The 15,113-nt window shown below is 39.8% G+C and overlaps 1 protein-coding gene across 1 annotated transcript; it reads right to left on the minus strand.

Annotated features, from left to right (window-relative positions):
• Positions 1-2,840: 2,840 nt before the first annotated feature.
• LOC115761250 (odorant receptor 59b-like) lies at positions 2,841-4,481 on the minus strand. The gene is made up of 4 exons (XM_030702958.1): positions 4,452-4,481; positions 3,620-4,403; positions 3,199-3,556; positions 2,841-3,145 (listed from the first exon to the last, which is right to left on the minus strand). The coding sequence occupies exons 2-4, from the start codon at positions 4,390-4,392 to the stop codon at positions 3,077-3,079; spliced, it is 1,200 nt and encodes a 399-aa protein (XP_030558818.1). The 5' UTR covers positions 4,393-4,403; positions 4,452-4,481; the 3' UTR covers positions 2,841-3,076.
• Between the last annotated feature and the right edge of the window lie 10,632 nt (positions 4,482-15,113).

Below are 15,113 nucleotides of genomic sequence, written 5' to 3' on the forward strand. Positions count from 1 at the left end.
CAAAAATGGCAACAGATATGATGAAAAGGAATACCCTTAACACTTCACGAAGCTTGTTTCAGTTGGTAATTTTATACAAATCTGTAAATCTATTTAGAGAACTGGAAAATTTTTCTGCAAATTTAAATTAAATATTTGCTATGTGATTATTATTATTACTATGTTTATTATTATCATATAAATTTTACTGCTTTTAAAGAGGATTTAAGTCCAAATTAAATTAGTTTTATACTTAAATCTGAACAGTTTAAATTAACGTTCAATTCCTCACAAAGCATGCAATAACACATAACCCTCTGCTGATCTGTTGAAAAACGAACTAACGATCCGTGCACCCCACCGCCGTCCCCTTGAGATATGGATATGGGCAAGCTGAAAGCTCAGCGAACCGCCCATTTCTGTGGCGCGCCTCATGTGAAATGCAAACAGGCAATTAAATGGCGTTGCAAAAGGCGCAAAAGCTTGCAATGTGCCACAGTTGCAGTTGCAGTTCCAGTTGCAGTTGTTGTTGCACTTGCCCAGACCAAGGCGGGCGCTCTGCATCTGTATATCTCTGTGTGTTTGTGCCTATGTGTGTATGTGTTTGTGTGTGTGCTGTGCTGTGCTGCGCATGCGTCCAGTTTTTACAGTTTTATTAACTGCATTTTTATCTAGCTGCAACCAAACAACTTGCAGCAAACTGCACGAACTGGCTCTGAAACTCGGCGCATTGAGCGGAAAAAAACATTGCCCAGGTTGATGTTGTTGTTGTTGTTGTGGTGGTTGCTGTTCGTATCGCACGAAATACCCTTTTGGCCAAGAATTTGCTGGCTAAAGGTACTGTTCACGAGCAGAAGGAGGAAGCTGTTGCGCGGCCTCAAAACCGCCTTGTTGCCGCTTAGTTGCCGCACTTGCCGCACAAACCAGTTGAGCGCCAAGCGACGTCGACGTTTCTAACTGTTCACGACGTCGCGGCGGCCAGTTGGGGCAAGTGCAACTGCAATAGCCCGCCCGTTGCTGCATCTCTTGGATTATTACTTATAGAATTTATTTGGCCAACAACAAGCCAGGCAACAGCAAACACGACCGACTTGTAGCAAGAGAAAAAAATAATAAAAAAATATATAAAATAATGATAACTGCTGAATCGTAAAAAAGGTTGTGCATTTTTTATAACTACTGGCATTTGGCAATGCCCAGGAGCCAGCCAGCAGCAGCAGCGGCAGCGGAAATTGTTTGTCCTACAAAAATTAGAAGCTGAAAAAAAAAGTCAATATACATATATAAACAACAGAAAACAGGAGGTAGTCGACGGCTGCTGTTTGTTATTTGTTCCCATTGCCGTGTTCTTGGCCGTGGTAATAGAGATAGCTGCGCGACGGCACGGGCTGTTTTCCTTATAGGGGCAATCAGCCATCATCGACAACTTGGCTCTAATTCAGGTTGCAGCCAGTAGCTGCCACTGCCGCTGCCGCTGCAGTTGCAGTTGCAGTTGCAGTTACCGTTGCAATTGCATATTTACCAAGGAATGTCAACTATTTCCTTTTAATAATTTGCCTCAACAGACAGGTTTCTTGTTTATTTTTTGTATCTTTTACGCTCAACCCATTGAAAATAAGTAAACAGGCTCTAATGGGCTTGTGCATAGGTACGTAACAGGCGCAAGACGGCATCTCCAATCCACAAAATTATATAGTTCTTGATCAGCATAGGCAGCCGAGCCGCTCTAGCTGTCCATCTATATAAAATCGTTATCGAAACCTAAATATAATTAAATGTTTCATAATATCGATTAATATTGATTTCGAGGCATGATCTTTTAAGCATAGCTCGATAATTAGATACACTCAATTTGGTATTTAGATGTTCGTATTAAAGTAAACAGATGTAAAACATTTAACTTCTTTGAAATCTTTTCCCATTCCCCTTAAATTGTAAAATAAACTCTTTTTTAGAAAAACAGCCTTGTGTTTGGGTTTATAAATATCGGATTTTGAATACCAGCGTTAATCAAGAACGCATTTCTCCTACAGAGCGTGGGGTTTAGAAAAGTAGAAACGTAGCCGCCGGATAAAGCATGTATGCATAAAAGAGAATTCCAATCGTCAGCTGAGCGCAGGGTATATCCTAGTCAGCCAATCGTTTCATGTTTTCGTTATTTTTGAGCTTTTTGATTGATGCAAGAAACAATAAAGTTTTGCCACATCGGCAATTAATTAATTAAGCAAGCAGCTGCTTAGCCACAGCCTGTTGCACACACACACACACACACACGCACACACACATACACACATGTGTATATATACAGACATGATGAGTCTGAAGCGTTGAGGTGGCAAAGAGCTGCTTGCCTCAAATCCGCGCTACCGTAACATTTAAGAGTCAATATTGAAACGTGTTGCAGTGGCAAGCAAACAGCCAGCGGAGTGCCGCAGTCCCAGATACTTGGTCAGCACACACAACCCGCACACTCATAAGCTCCTTGGGATCTTGCACACCTTGGTAGTTGACTTTTGGCACCGTGTGTTTGTTCTTTTGGCTAGCTGCACAGTTTCTGGAATTTCACACGCCAATTTGTGACATCATTTTTATCTGATTATGCTTATAAGCCATATGCTGGTAAAAAAAATTGATAAATATATTTAAGTTTTGGCCTACAGCTGGGGGATTTTTTTATTATTAAGGTCAGAGCTACAGCTCTTCGTATTTTATTGTTCAAAGCGTACTACAACTTGATTAAACTTGTTAATACAGAAACATAAAATGCATATAGCATTTAATATTCAGATATATTCAAGGCACCAAGGCCTAACAAATATGTCGGGTGGTATTCTTATATTTTCGATAGGGATATTTGAAAAAAATATAATAATTAATGAGAAATTGCTTCGACAATATGCTTTGACTTTGCAAAGTCAATAAAATATGGTAACAAAATAAATCGAAGTAGGGAGTAAGCAGCTACTTTTATGCCTTCTCCAAGGTGTGTGTTTTGGCTGGATATAATTTGCAAATTGATTTTCGTGTTGCCATACAAATTGATGCTACTCAAAAGTCTATTTTCCTTCAGACAGGCTGAAGCCTTTTTTTACTTAACTTATTTAAATCGATCGGCCAGATTCATTTGCTGAACTATAGTCATCACGCTGAACGCAAACTTGGCCACCTGCAAATCGCAATGAATTTGATAATTAACAATTAAATTTAATATTTACGTACCTGGATATTGCTGTTCAGTGAGATGAGAAAAATGCCGCCAGCAGTAAAGATAATCGGCTGTTGCAGGTTGTGCATGAAAAACTTCAGCGTGGACTTATATTTGGGCTCTGCGTCGATCCAATGCGATTCACCCAGAAGATTCGATAATTCGTAGCAATCATTGACAAGCTGGTCACACAGATAGCAAAAGGGAAAGGTCTCAAACAGCAGGGCCGTGACAAACAAGATCGAGGAAATTGCACGAAATAAACCAGAGAAATATAAGACATTTATCATAGTCACGCCCAGTACGACGCCAACCAGTAAAAACTGTATGAAAATGGTTTGAGACATAACTGGACGCATCAAGTTGCAGCATCTGGCGGGATGGAAGAATTTATGGCAGTCGAAATAATACCATATAAATATCAAATGCACCTACTGCACTATTAGTTTGTGATAAATAATGTTGTAGACCAGTTCATCATAGTTCTTGGCCTCAGTCTGCAGTGGATCGGTGCGTAGATTTCGAATGTGATCCTTCAGTACATCGATATGGGCTCGAAAGTTAATTATAAACACAAGAGTGTATGTGTCTATGATGAGCACCAGTATGGTCATCGATACCATCAGAATGTACTCGAGCATCGCATGCAGCCACAGGCTGGCCACGCCTTTGCGCCAATCGAAGAACGGATTGTAGATCATCCAGGGCGGCTGTCTATTTGCCAAGCCCACCACAAACACTGACACCGTATAGCTGATATAAAGCACTGCATAAACCATAAATAGATAATTTGAACTAGCCACAGCCTTGTGGATCTTCATCCGATCGCTGTCGCTCTGCAGTCGCTCATCCAGAGCGTCCATTATCGATCTTGTCTGGTTCAGACGACTCATATAAACGTACACAATATAACTTTTAACGGTTGCTCCGGATACGTTGAAAGCCATTTGAAGTACACTCAGAAATACGCTGGGAGTAAAATTCTCGAAGTTATAAATTAAACTTAGGCCGAGACCAAATGGCAGATAAAGCGATGGAAATAGAAAAACCAAGCACATCCAAGCCAAGTACATATACCGCTTAATACCCTGCTTGGGTGCTATCCAGCCCATTAATTTCATAACTCGATACAAGTAGGTGCAACTCTCCCTGGAACGTATCCGAGCGCTCAAGGCAGCTGTATAAGTTAGTCTGAATATTCCGGTCATTGCAAGTGATACTGTGAGCAGAAAAAAAGAAATATTCTGCTTTTATAGCTGCTTTTTACCCCTGGGATTAAGCCAGCTGCCTTATGCCAGCTACTAAAGGTGTCCATCACAAGCCCGGTACTGGCACGCGACACTTGGCCTGTAATTAGGAAAATTTTAGACGTCAATCATTTTCGCGTCCGTGCGTACATATATCGAATATTATGTAGAATACCTATAGTTTATTCCTAAGCTGCGCGTTGGTCTTAATCTAAGGTTTTAGAAGACGAACATTCAAAATATTTTCAGAAGATCGAGCTCCGAGATAAAGATCTATACTATAAATCGGTACAATCGAGTCAAGGGCTTTCAAATTTCCATCATTGGTTGTTATTAAGAAAATTGAAAATTGCTGTTGAGTTTGTGCCAGCGAACTTACGCTTGCAGGTCCAAACCCTAAACAAATATCTTTCTCGCACGTTTCCAAAATACTTTTACAAATTTGACTAGTCTTTTCTACAATTTGGTGATGAATTTTTCCAACATTTTTCTTTAGACTCAGCTTCCTAGATCCTTCGTTTTGGGTTGAACAATAAAAGTATTATATAAAGCAACGTCATGTATTTTATTTTATTTTCTGTGGTGCGTTAATAATTATATCTTAGTTGTGCTTTATAGACTTTAAGATACAGAGATTGTTTGTCCGTAAATGGATTACTCTATATACTCATACTCATATATTTAAACTTATTTAAAACGCGCGGCCAAATCCATTTGCTGCACTATGGTCATAACGCTGAATGCGAACTTGGCCACCTGGAAGATCCAATTCATCAGATAAAATTCAACTGTTCCATCCATTTGTTAATAATTATACAGACCTTAATATTGCTGTTCAATGAAATGGGAAAGAGGCCTCCAGCAATAAATATGATTGGCTTCTGCACGTTTTGCATAAAAATTTTCAAAGTGGACTTGTATTTCTTCCCAGCATCAATCCAGTTCGATTGAGCCAATAGATTGGCCAAGTCTGCGCAATCATCGACGAGCGAATCGCAGAGGTAGCAAAAGGGAAAAGTCTCTACCAGGACACTAGCAAAAAATAAAACCGAGGATAAGCCTCGCAGCAGACCGGAGTAATATAAAATGTTAATCGAAGTTAATCCCAGCACAATGCCGATGAGTAGAAACTGTATAAAAATTGTGAACGACATGACGGGGCGCAATAATTCACAGCATCTATATGCAAATAATGATAGAAAGAATATCAGTCTATGGGATATGTTTAACAGACTCACCGAAGAATCGACTTGTGATAGGTAATGCAACCGACGAGCTCGTCGTAGCTCTCAGCCTCTTTCTTGAGCGGATCTGTACGCAGACTACGGATATGATCCTTCAGCACATCCATATGTGCCCGAAATATATATAAGAACAGAATGGTATATGTATCCATTATTAATATTATGGATGCAGTCAAAATCATGGCCGAAAACTCTAAAATTATTTGCATCCACAAGGTGTCCATTCCGCTACGCCAATCAAAGAATGGATTGTAGGCTAGCCAGGGTGGTTGGTGGTTTACCACTCCAGCTATAACGTCGGAAACCGTATAGCCCAGGTAAAGATTGAAGTAAACCATGAATATGTAGTTTGAGTCGGCAACAGCCTTGTGGATCTTTCTACGATCACTGTTGCTGTGCAGTCGCTCGTCCAAGGTATCAAGAACCGATCTCGTCTCGTGCAGACGTGTTAGGTAAAAAAACATAAAAATATTCTTTAGCGAGGTCCCGAATAGGTTTGAGCACATTTGAAGCACACCAAGGAATTCGCCGGGAGTAAAGTTCTTCGAGTCTAAAATAAGGCTGAAAAGAAGGCCAAGTTGTAGAAAAAATGTAGAAGCGGCAAATACGATGCACGCCCAACACTGATACAGATATCGTCTCCAGCCTTGCTCAGGGGGAATCCACCCAACGAACATCATAATCCGATACAAATAGGCACAACACTCCCTGGAACGTATAGGAGCGGCCAAGGGAGCTGGAGAAGTTAGTTTGAATATTCCGGGCATTGCAACTGAGACTGTGCGAAAAACCAGAACGTGGCTAGCTTATATAGAATTTAAGGATACCCTTGGCAGGAGACCAGCTGGTTAGTTCGCGCGACTAAAGGTGTCCTACACAAGCCGGGACTTGGAACTAAACCTGTAATTAGGGACATCGATATGTCAATCATTTGGGACTCCTCAAGGACAACCTTCTGTGAAAGACATTTAGGAATGGAGATAGAATAAAAAGAAAGTCAAGTACGCTAAAATTCGTACAAATCTGACTTTTGGTCGAAAGTGGCCACAAATATGTAGTTTTGGAAAATTCGAGCTGCAAGCTGGGTATGAAAAAGCATATAACGCTGTCATATATGTGTGGATGGCAATCCATGTGCAAAGTTTGCGTGAGCTTCGAGCTGCCAAGAGAGAGAGAATCCCGCAGCAATGAGTATGAGATTAAAAACAAAACAAGAGGTTCTAGTCGGGAGCTCTCGACTAGGGGATACCCTAAACCCTTTTCTTCCAAAATCAAATGCATATATATATTCTATTTTAGAAGCTATATGTCAAGTTTGGTGACTCTAGCTCTTATTATTTACCAAAATTGACAAAAAAACAGGATATCGATATCGATTGCTTGGAAACGGAGCAAGTTATCGATGATCGGAAACAAACTCGATCTGCGCGGGAGCTAGGAGCATCCACATCTAAAATTTCAAGTCTCTAGCTCTTATAGGTTCTGAGATCCTTGCGTTCATACATACGGACGGACGGACGGACGGACATGGCTAGATCGACTCGGCTATTGATGCTGATCAAGAATATATATACTTTATGGGGTCGGAGATGCTTCCTTCTGCCTGTTACATACATTTGGATTTTGAACAAATACAATATACCCTTACACCCATTTTTAATGGGTTCAGGGAATAAAAACGAGGATATTACAAATTACTTTGATTGATTTGTCAATTTCAAGGCTGGCTCTATGACAGACGCCCCTATGAAGTTTGGGTTCAAACCCCACCCAGTAAAGTGCATAGAATAATACTTTTTTCTGTTCATTTAATGCAGATTAGTATAATTAAGTGTGTGTTTTGAAACCTTCCAAGTCATGCTTAGTTTCAACTTTCGAACGGTCTCATTTAGAGGATTTATCAAATAATTTCAGTGTTTGGATATTTAATTCTGGTACAATAGATCATGGTCCCTTAAATAAATATCTTTACACATCATCAGACTCGTACATGCTGTGTTCAAATCGAATTATTTAAATCGGTCAGTCAGATTAATTTGTTTCACTATAGTCATAACGCTGAACGCAAACTTGGCCATCTGAAAATCGTAATTAATCATAAGATATTATTCATTAATAAATAAATATACCCGCCTTAACATTGTTGCTCAATGAGATGGGAAAGAGGCCTCCAGCAATGAACAATATAGGCTGCTGCACGTGTTGCAAAAAAATCTTCAGCGTGGACTTGTATTTCTTCCCAGCATCAATCCAGTTCGATTGAGCCAATAGATTGGCCAAGTCTGTGGAATCATCAACGAGCGAATCGCAGAGGTAGCAAAAGGGAAAAGTCTCAACCAGGACACTAGCAAAAAATATAACCGAGGATAGGCCTCGGAATAGTCCAGAGAAATATAGGATGTTAATCAACGTAAGTCCCAGCACAAAGCCAATCAGCAGAAACTGTATAAAAATTGTGCACGACATAACTGGACGCAATAACTCACAGCCTCTGCTTAAAAAGATAGAAGTTATAAATGAGGAAGAAAATGGAACATACTTCTCAGACTTACTGAAGAATCGACATGTGGTAGGAGATGCAGTCCACGAGCTCGTCGTAGTTTTCAGCCTCTGTCTTGAGCGGATCGGTGCGCAGACCTTGAATGTGATTCTTAAGCACGTCGAGGTGAGCTCTAAAAATATTTAGAAACATGATGGGATATGTATCCATAATAAGTATCACAGAAGCCATCAAGAAAATCGCCATGAACTCAAGAAAAGATTGCGACCACAAGCTGAGCATTCCCTTGCGCCAATCGAAGAGTGGGTTGTACATTTGCCATGGTGGCTGGTTATTTGCTACTCCGGCTATAAAATCGGACACCGTATAGCCCAAGTAAAGTTTACCATAAACTAAGAAGATGTAGTTCGAGTCGGCAACAGCTTTGTGTATCCTTTGACGATCGCTGTCGCTGCGCAGTCGCTCGTCTAGGGTATCAAGAATCGATGTTGTCTCGTGAAGACGCGCTTGGAAAAATAACAATACGATACTTTTCAGCGAGGCTCCGAATAGGTTTGAACAATTTTGAAGTACACTAAGAAACTCTCCAGGCGTAAGTCTCTTTGAGTCAATTATAAGGCTGAGCATTAGGCCGATTGGTATATAAATTGTTGAATAAGCAAAAACAAAGCACGTCCAACATAGCTACAGATACCGCCTCAAGCCCTGCTCAGGTGGAATCCAGCCAACGAACATCATGACACGATACATATAGGCACAACTCTGCCTGGAACGTATGCGAACTGAAAGCGGAGAGGGATACGTTAGTCTGAATATTCCGGCCATTGCAAGTGCAACTGCGAGCAGATAGCTATACACTGAGCCTTTATACTAAATCCATAAATACCGATTAGTGAATAAATGTGAGATTTGGCCAGCTGTCTATTTGCCGCGACTGGAAGTGTTTGTCATGCACCTTGATTGTCCTTTAATTGGGGTAGGAGTATAGCAAAATGCCTAATGATAATTATATTGGAAAAGTTATTAATTAATTATATTGCAAAATTGTTTAATATAGTCCGATTGCTTACAAACGAAAATCAAGTTGCGAATCCCAATTGATGTGTCTGGAAGTAATGCCAAGACCGAAAGTTATATACATATTTATGTATAAACAACTAGTATAACCCGGCCTTGCCCGTGGCACGTATCGGTTAAATTTTCTTAAAAAGCTTTGAAAATTATTTGAAAGTGATCAGCCGCTAAACAAAAAACTTTCATATAATCGTTTTCCGCCAATTAACCACTGTTGAGGGTTATTCATTAAGTTCTTGTGTAGTTTGAAGCAAATTGGACAACACTTAAAACTCAGCCGAACAAATCTTTGAATCGCATATTTACCGAGGAGTCTTGGATTCCGCGAAGGACGAATGGCTTTTTCGAAAAGTGCGAAACACCCTCAAATGAATTTGAACAAAGATCTTTGAAAATGAGTTTGAAGCCGATCGGATGCTAAGCGATTTTTCCACTCTTGCGGGTGGAAATTCCCGAAACCTCATCTTAACGTCCACCTTCATCACAAAAGGAAACTATTGTAAAAATTTCAGCTTTCTAGCTTTTAAGGGTTGGATTGTGCGTTAACGACGAACGGACAGACAGATGGACATCGCTAGATTGACTCGGCTATTGAAGTGATCAAGAATATATATTCTTTATGGGGACGAAATGCTTAAGGAAGCAAAAGGTTGCCTGTTAAATACTTTTTGCACAAAATTATTATACCCTTCTTACGCATATTTAATGGGTTCAGGTTATAATAGCATACAATTAAAATATTTCCGTGTTCTTTCTTCAATTAAAACCTACGCAACAAATTGGCAGCACTCGATCATGTACAAGTGCTGCCAATTTCTGCAAAAAGTGTTAAGTTAAAAGCTGTTTAAATTGCTGCACCTGACAGCTGTTGCAATTTAATAAAGATTGACAGCTCTTTAAAGAACTCTTTTGGGACAGGGCACATGGAGCTTAGTTTCTGGTTGCATTTGCTTGAGTTTTTTGTTGCCGCACTTTGATGAATTTGAAGTAATTTAGTTGCATGTTGCTGCCAGATTGGCCGCAGAAGCGGCTGATCAATTTGGCTGCTAGCTGAACGACAAAATAGAGCTGCCAGATTATTGTAATTTGCACAAGATTTACACGCAAGTTAAAAGACTGGGCGTGGTCGCCGAACCTGGTTCTATAGTCTTAAGCTGCCGTAGTTGATAAACACTTAACTAACGTGTATATATATAAATAGATATACACACACATACCTTACTTGTATCTAATGTAGCCTAGCTGTAAGTAGCTCCAAGAATTGCAAAGTTGTGTGCAAATTAGTTGACAATTAAAATATACACTAATTAAACTAATCCATAGACCTGACATGCATATTAACTAACTTAAAAACTAAATATTATATTTAAAAAAAGAAAGCCAAAAGCATCAACTAAACATTTTAGCGTGACTGTACAAAGATATGCATTGAACACTTTAGCTGAATCATCATTATTATTTCAATATTTTTTAGATTTATTTCCTGAACAAATTTATTATTGTATATAACTAATATATATTTAACTCTTTTTTAGGTAAGTCCCTTTGAGAGAAGCATCAACCACATAAAATTGATCCGATTAAGTATTTGAGCATTTTCCCAAAATTATCGGGTGAGCAGGTAATTTATTAATTTATTAAGTAAGCACATTTCTGAGCTTGTCCGTTTATTTATTAAGTAAGCACCATTCTGAGCTTGTCCGTTTATTCATTTTAGTTATCAGGTCCTTATTTTATCCTCATGATTAAAATATGTACAGATTGTGCACAAATATGGCAGCGCTGTCTCTAAAAATTGCGAATATGGCAACGCTGCAGTACATAAATATAAATATCTATTAAGTAAGCAATGCGCATTAATCATTATTATTTAATTTTTGAAATAAAATTCGACCAGGCAGTTTCTCTGACTGTTAAAAATCGGGCAGAGCTTGCGGTGCTGCCACTTGACAATCTATTGCAGATATGGCAGCAACGAATGTGTAAAATGCAATACATGGTAAAAGCAGTACTCTTGTCTAATGTTTAACTGCCAGATAAAGTGTCTGACATATTTTATTTCGCGCGAATCCCGATGGAAAGTACTGCCTACCACCACCCGCCCAAGCGACAGAGTGGCGCAGTCGTGAACAATACGACCCGAGTGGGGGATTTCTAAAACGAATACAAACTTAGTCTAGACTAAGACTCTCTACTTGCTAAATAGTTTAAAATATATGACTTTACACGGGGAACAGAAGACTACAAGCAGAATACTCTGTAATGCTTTTTGTATTCAACATCAAGGCATAGTTAGTTGAGGAAACTGTAAGCGATAATGGTCTATATTTACGTGTTAGTCTAGTGAACACGTACTAGTTGACAGCATGTTAAATCTTTTCAATGCCTTTTAACATTGACAGAAAGATGAGAAGTTGAATCTAAAACAATTTGACGTATAGCATGAAGAAAAACTCAAGTTGAAATTCTGGTGCCGATTTTTATAAAAAGAAAGATTACAATTTATATATACCTATATTTTAATATTCGATGCAAAGAGAAATAAAATTAAAAAATCTAGATAGATAACTAATATCAACTAGCAGCAATATAACAAGCTTAAATCAATCTCTAAAAATGCAATCTCTTATTTAACTACATAGCATGAACTTCCCACTTAAAAAAATCATTCTGCCTGCATTTTAAACATTCCGCTTTGACGCTTTCCAAGCGCCCAAACACTGACCACAGCAATGAAAGGCTAAAAACAACGGCAACAAAAAACAAGTGGTAAATAAAGCCACAAAAAATGCCACAAGGGTAAAAAGCAGCACGCCTGAAGGGCAAAAAAAAGAACAAACAAATAAACAGCAGCAGCAAACGTTTAACCAAGTGGGTGGGGTGCGGGGCGGTCGGTGGCAAGCACTTGCCGGCAGAAAAAGTAAAAGCGCAAAATTGTCATAAAAACCCATAATAAACTGGACGCCTCTCTTTGGCCACGCCCCGTGGCGTAATAATTGCTGGCCAAATAATAGCTATAATTTGGAATGCCATAAACTTTAATGTGCACACAGATAAATTTTCGTTTAAGCAAAATGATGTGAAGTGTCTTTGGGACCAGATTCAGGTTGCAAGCGCTGCAACGTTGCGTATACGCAATATTTTAATGTGTTTGCATCTGCCTGGTGAATTGCGCTTAACTGGCTGCAATACTTTAACGACTGCAAGTGGTCCGCGTGGGCAGACATTCGGCTAATAAAGCCGTAAAGCAATCAGCTACAAATTAATTAAACAAATAAACAAGACAAGTTGCAGGCGAAGAGAGAGAACATAGCAGGGAGACGGGCTAAGTTGCGCATAAATAACTCAATAACTCACAAAAGCTATGCAAAGCTGGGGAGTCGCATGATGTCAGCGGCCAAAAAAAAACTACAGCAGCCCCCAAAAAGTTAAGCCAACAGCCACAAAGATACAAATGTATCTGTACACCGGTATCTATACACATACATACATGTATCTATGTCTTGCATGCAGCATGTGGGCCGTGCAGTGCGCATCTGTCAGTTACTTTTGCCATGTTTGCGCCTCGCTGTCACCTGCTTTGCCGATGGCGGCTCTAATGGCCTTTAGCTGCCCACGATGCTGGCTGCCGCACAGCCAAAATGATCGCGTTATCTGTGCAACTTGTGGTTGCAAATGCGAGTGACCAAAAAGCCAAAAGCCAGGCATTAGTCATAAATATGTCGGTCGCGTAGAGAAAACCTTTTTAATACCTCGTATTTAATGAAAATGGATGGGGTATATTGGCTTGATGATAATATGTAAATAACAGTACAGCAAATAACTGAAGAACACAAAGTATGCGACTCTAGAAAGTACATACATTCCCGATGAATTTTTGCAAATAGAGCGGGAAACAAATTTATATTTTCGATAACTTACCACATTTTCTCCCAATCGATAATAACGAAATTTCGAATATATTAATTGAGCATATCTCTGTGGGCTTAATTTGTTTATTTATTTGTTCTACTCATTTTTCTGTATCTTGAATACCTTCCTCTTTGTTTAAGAGGCATAACTAAACGTAACCTGAATATTTCATAATGATCAGACATAATGTTATTTATGGGGCTGCCAAAAGATTTGGAGAAGTTTGGCCACTCTTCCGAAAATTGAGTAAATCCTTAAAAAACACAACCTTTCAACCCCAATGCCTTCCAAATTTCAGAATAATTTGACAATATATACAGTTATTTAAAAAAGATTTGGAAAACTTACTCTCCCGAAAATGTAGTTAAATTTGTAGAAACACAACCTCGATTTTTGATATAAACACACATTTTGAAGTTAAAGCAAACATCATAATTAATTTTATAATTATCTCTTTCCGTACTCTCCCGAAAGTTAAGTAAAATTTGAGGATTTAAGTTATTTAAGAATATATTTTTAATAGCATGTGTGTACTTTTGTGTGTTAATGCGTATGGCTGAACCCGTGCAGGGTATCTACTAGTCGTGGCACTGTTGACTAGAGCACTCCTACATGTTTATTTTTACTTAAGTTTTTGTTTTTTTTTTTCTGAGGCAATGCGCGTTGGCGTGCTTTTGGGTCAAGCGGCAGCTCCTTTTTGGCATTGTTCTGTCTTTGGCTTTGGCTTTGGCTCGTGATTCGTAATAAAGTCAAGGAGAACATTTTGGGTGCCGGACCAAGCGAAGCAAACCGGTTCTGGTGGCATGTCAGGGCGTGGGTGTGCCACAGCCACAGCCTCAGCCTCAGCCACAGCCTGTGCCTTTGAATAGCAGCCACGGCAGCCGCGACTCTTGTTGGCCTAAACCGCGCTGACGGATTGCTTTCTAATGGTCGCCAAATGTAAGCCGCTGCCGTCTGACCCTTTTGCATAGTTGGTTGGCCCCGCGATTTGGCGTTGGCGTGACCACAGCGAGGCCAATAAAGGCAGGCGGCACGAATAGGCAGCAGCAGCAGCAGTTGTTGTTGTTGTTATTGTGGTTGGCTGCATGAAAACGGTTAAATCGCCGCAGGCGCGTAACCTGTCTGAAGACCTTTTGCGCAAGTGCAAAAATTGGCCAAAGTGGCGACGACAACGGCAGCGGCAGCATTTAACTGCGTCTCCGTCGCCGTCGCCGTCGCCGTTTCCACCTGAGCCAAAGTCCATGTCTGCGCTCGTAATGTATCTATGCCGTTGCCTGCCACATGGCCGCAGCATGCGATCGCCATATTTGGCCAAAATAAAATATATATATATATATACATACATAAGCTGCATTTAGCTCGGCTGGCCATTTTGGCTAGCCAAAAAATACTATTGCATGCCACTTGACTTGCCGCCTCACTCGTATTTGGTTAGACGTCGCCCTAGGCTCCAGCTTGCCACTCGCCCGCCCTGCCACACCGCTTAGCTCGCGCAGACCCTTGCCTAAGCCGGTTTCTTTTGCATGCCCGCTCATAAATCCCCAAGAATTCACATTTTGTCTTCTTCTTGTTGCTGCTGCTGCTGTGTCTGTTGTTAATTCGAGCTCACATTTGACTTTTAACTTTGGGCCAACCAAAATGTTCAACGTGGCCAAAATCGGTGGCAGCCATTTTGGTCATATGTGTGCCCAAATTGATTACAATTTGGGCCAAGTCTGCGACACGCATCGCCAAGCGCACGCATATCTCTTTCTGAGCTTGAAGATATGCTTGATATGCTAGATATTACGATAGGAAGCTGATCAATACCTCTTGAAGTATAACTAATATATATTTTTCTGATTATTAAGTAAAATTTTAATCAAAATTATAAAAGACAACTTTTCTTAAATGTTTATTTTAGAGCAGGGCTTTAGATAACAATAAAGGAATATAGCTAGACTAAAGCTTTA

The sequence above is a fragment of the Drosophila novamexicana genome, unplaced genomic scaffold (assembly GCF_003285875.2).
Source record: "Drosophila novamexicana strain 15010-1031.04,08,12 unplaced genomic scaffold, DnovRS2.1 tig00000485-arrow-pilon, whole genome shotgun sequence".
NCBI classification, from domain to species: Eukaryota; Metazoa; Arthropoda; class Insecta; order Diptera; family Drosophilidae; genus Drosophila; species Drosophila novamexicana.

Bases quoted from the DNA above. Each gene is read 5' to 3' on its own strand.
- LOC115761250 (XM_030702958.1), bottom strand. From the start codon at position 4,392: ATGACCGGAATATTCAGACTAACTTATACAGCTGCCTTGAGCGCTCGG. The intron at 3,557-3,619 runs GTAGGTGCATTT...CCATCCCGCCAG, and splicing joins TATCACAAACTAATAGTGCA to ATGCTGCAACTTGATGCGTC. The intron at 3,146-3,198 runs GTACGTAAATAT...TGCGATTTGCAG, and splicing joins CACTGAACAGCAATATCCAG to GTGGCCAAGTTTGCGTTCAG.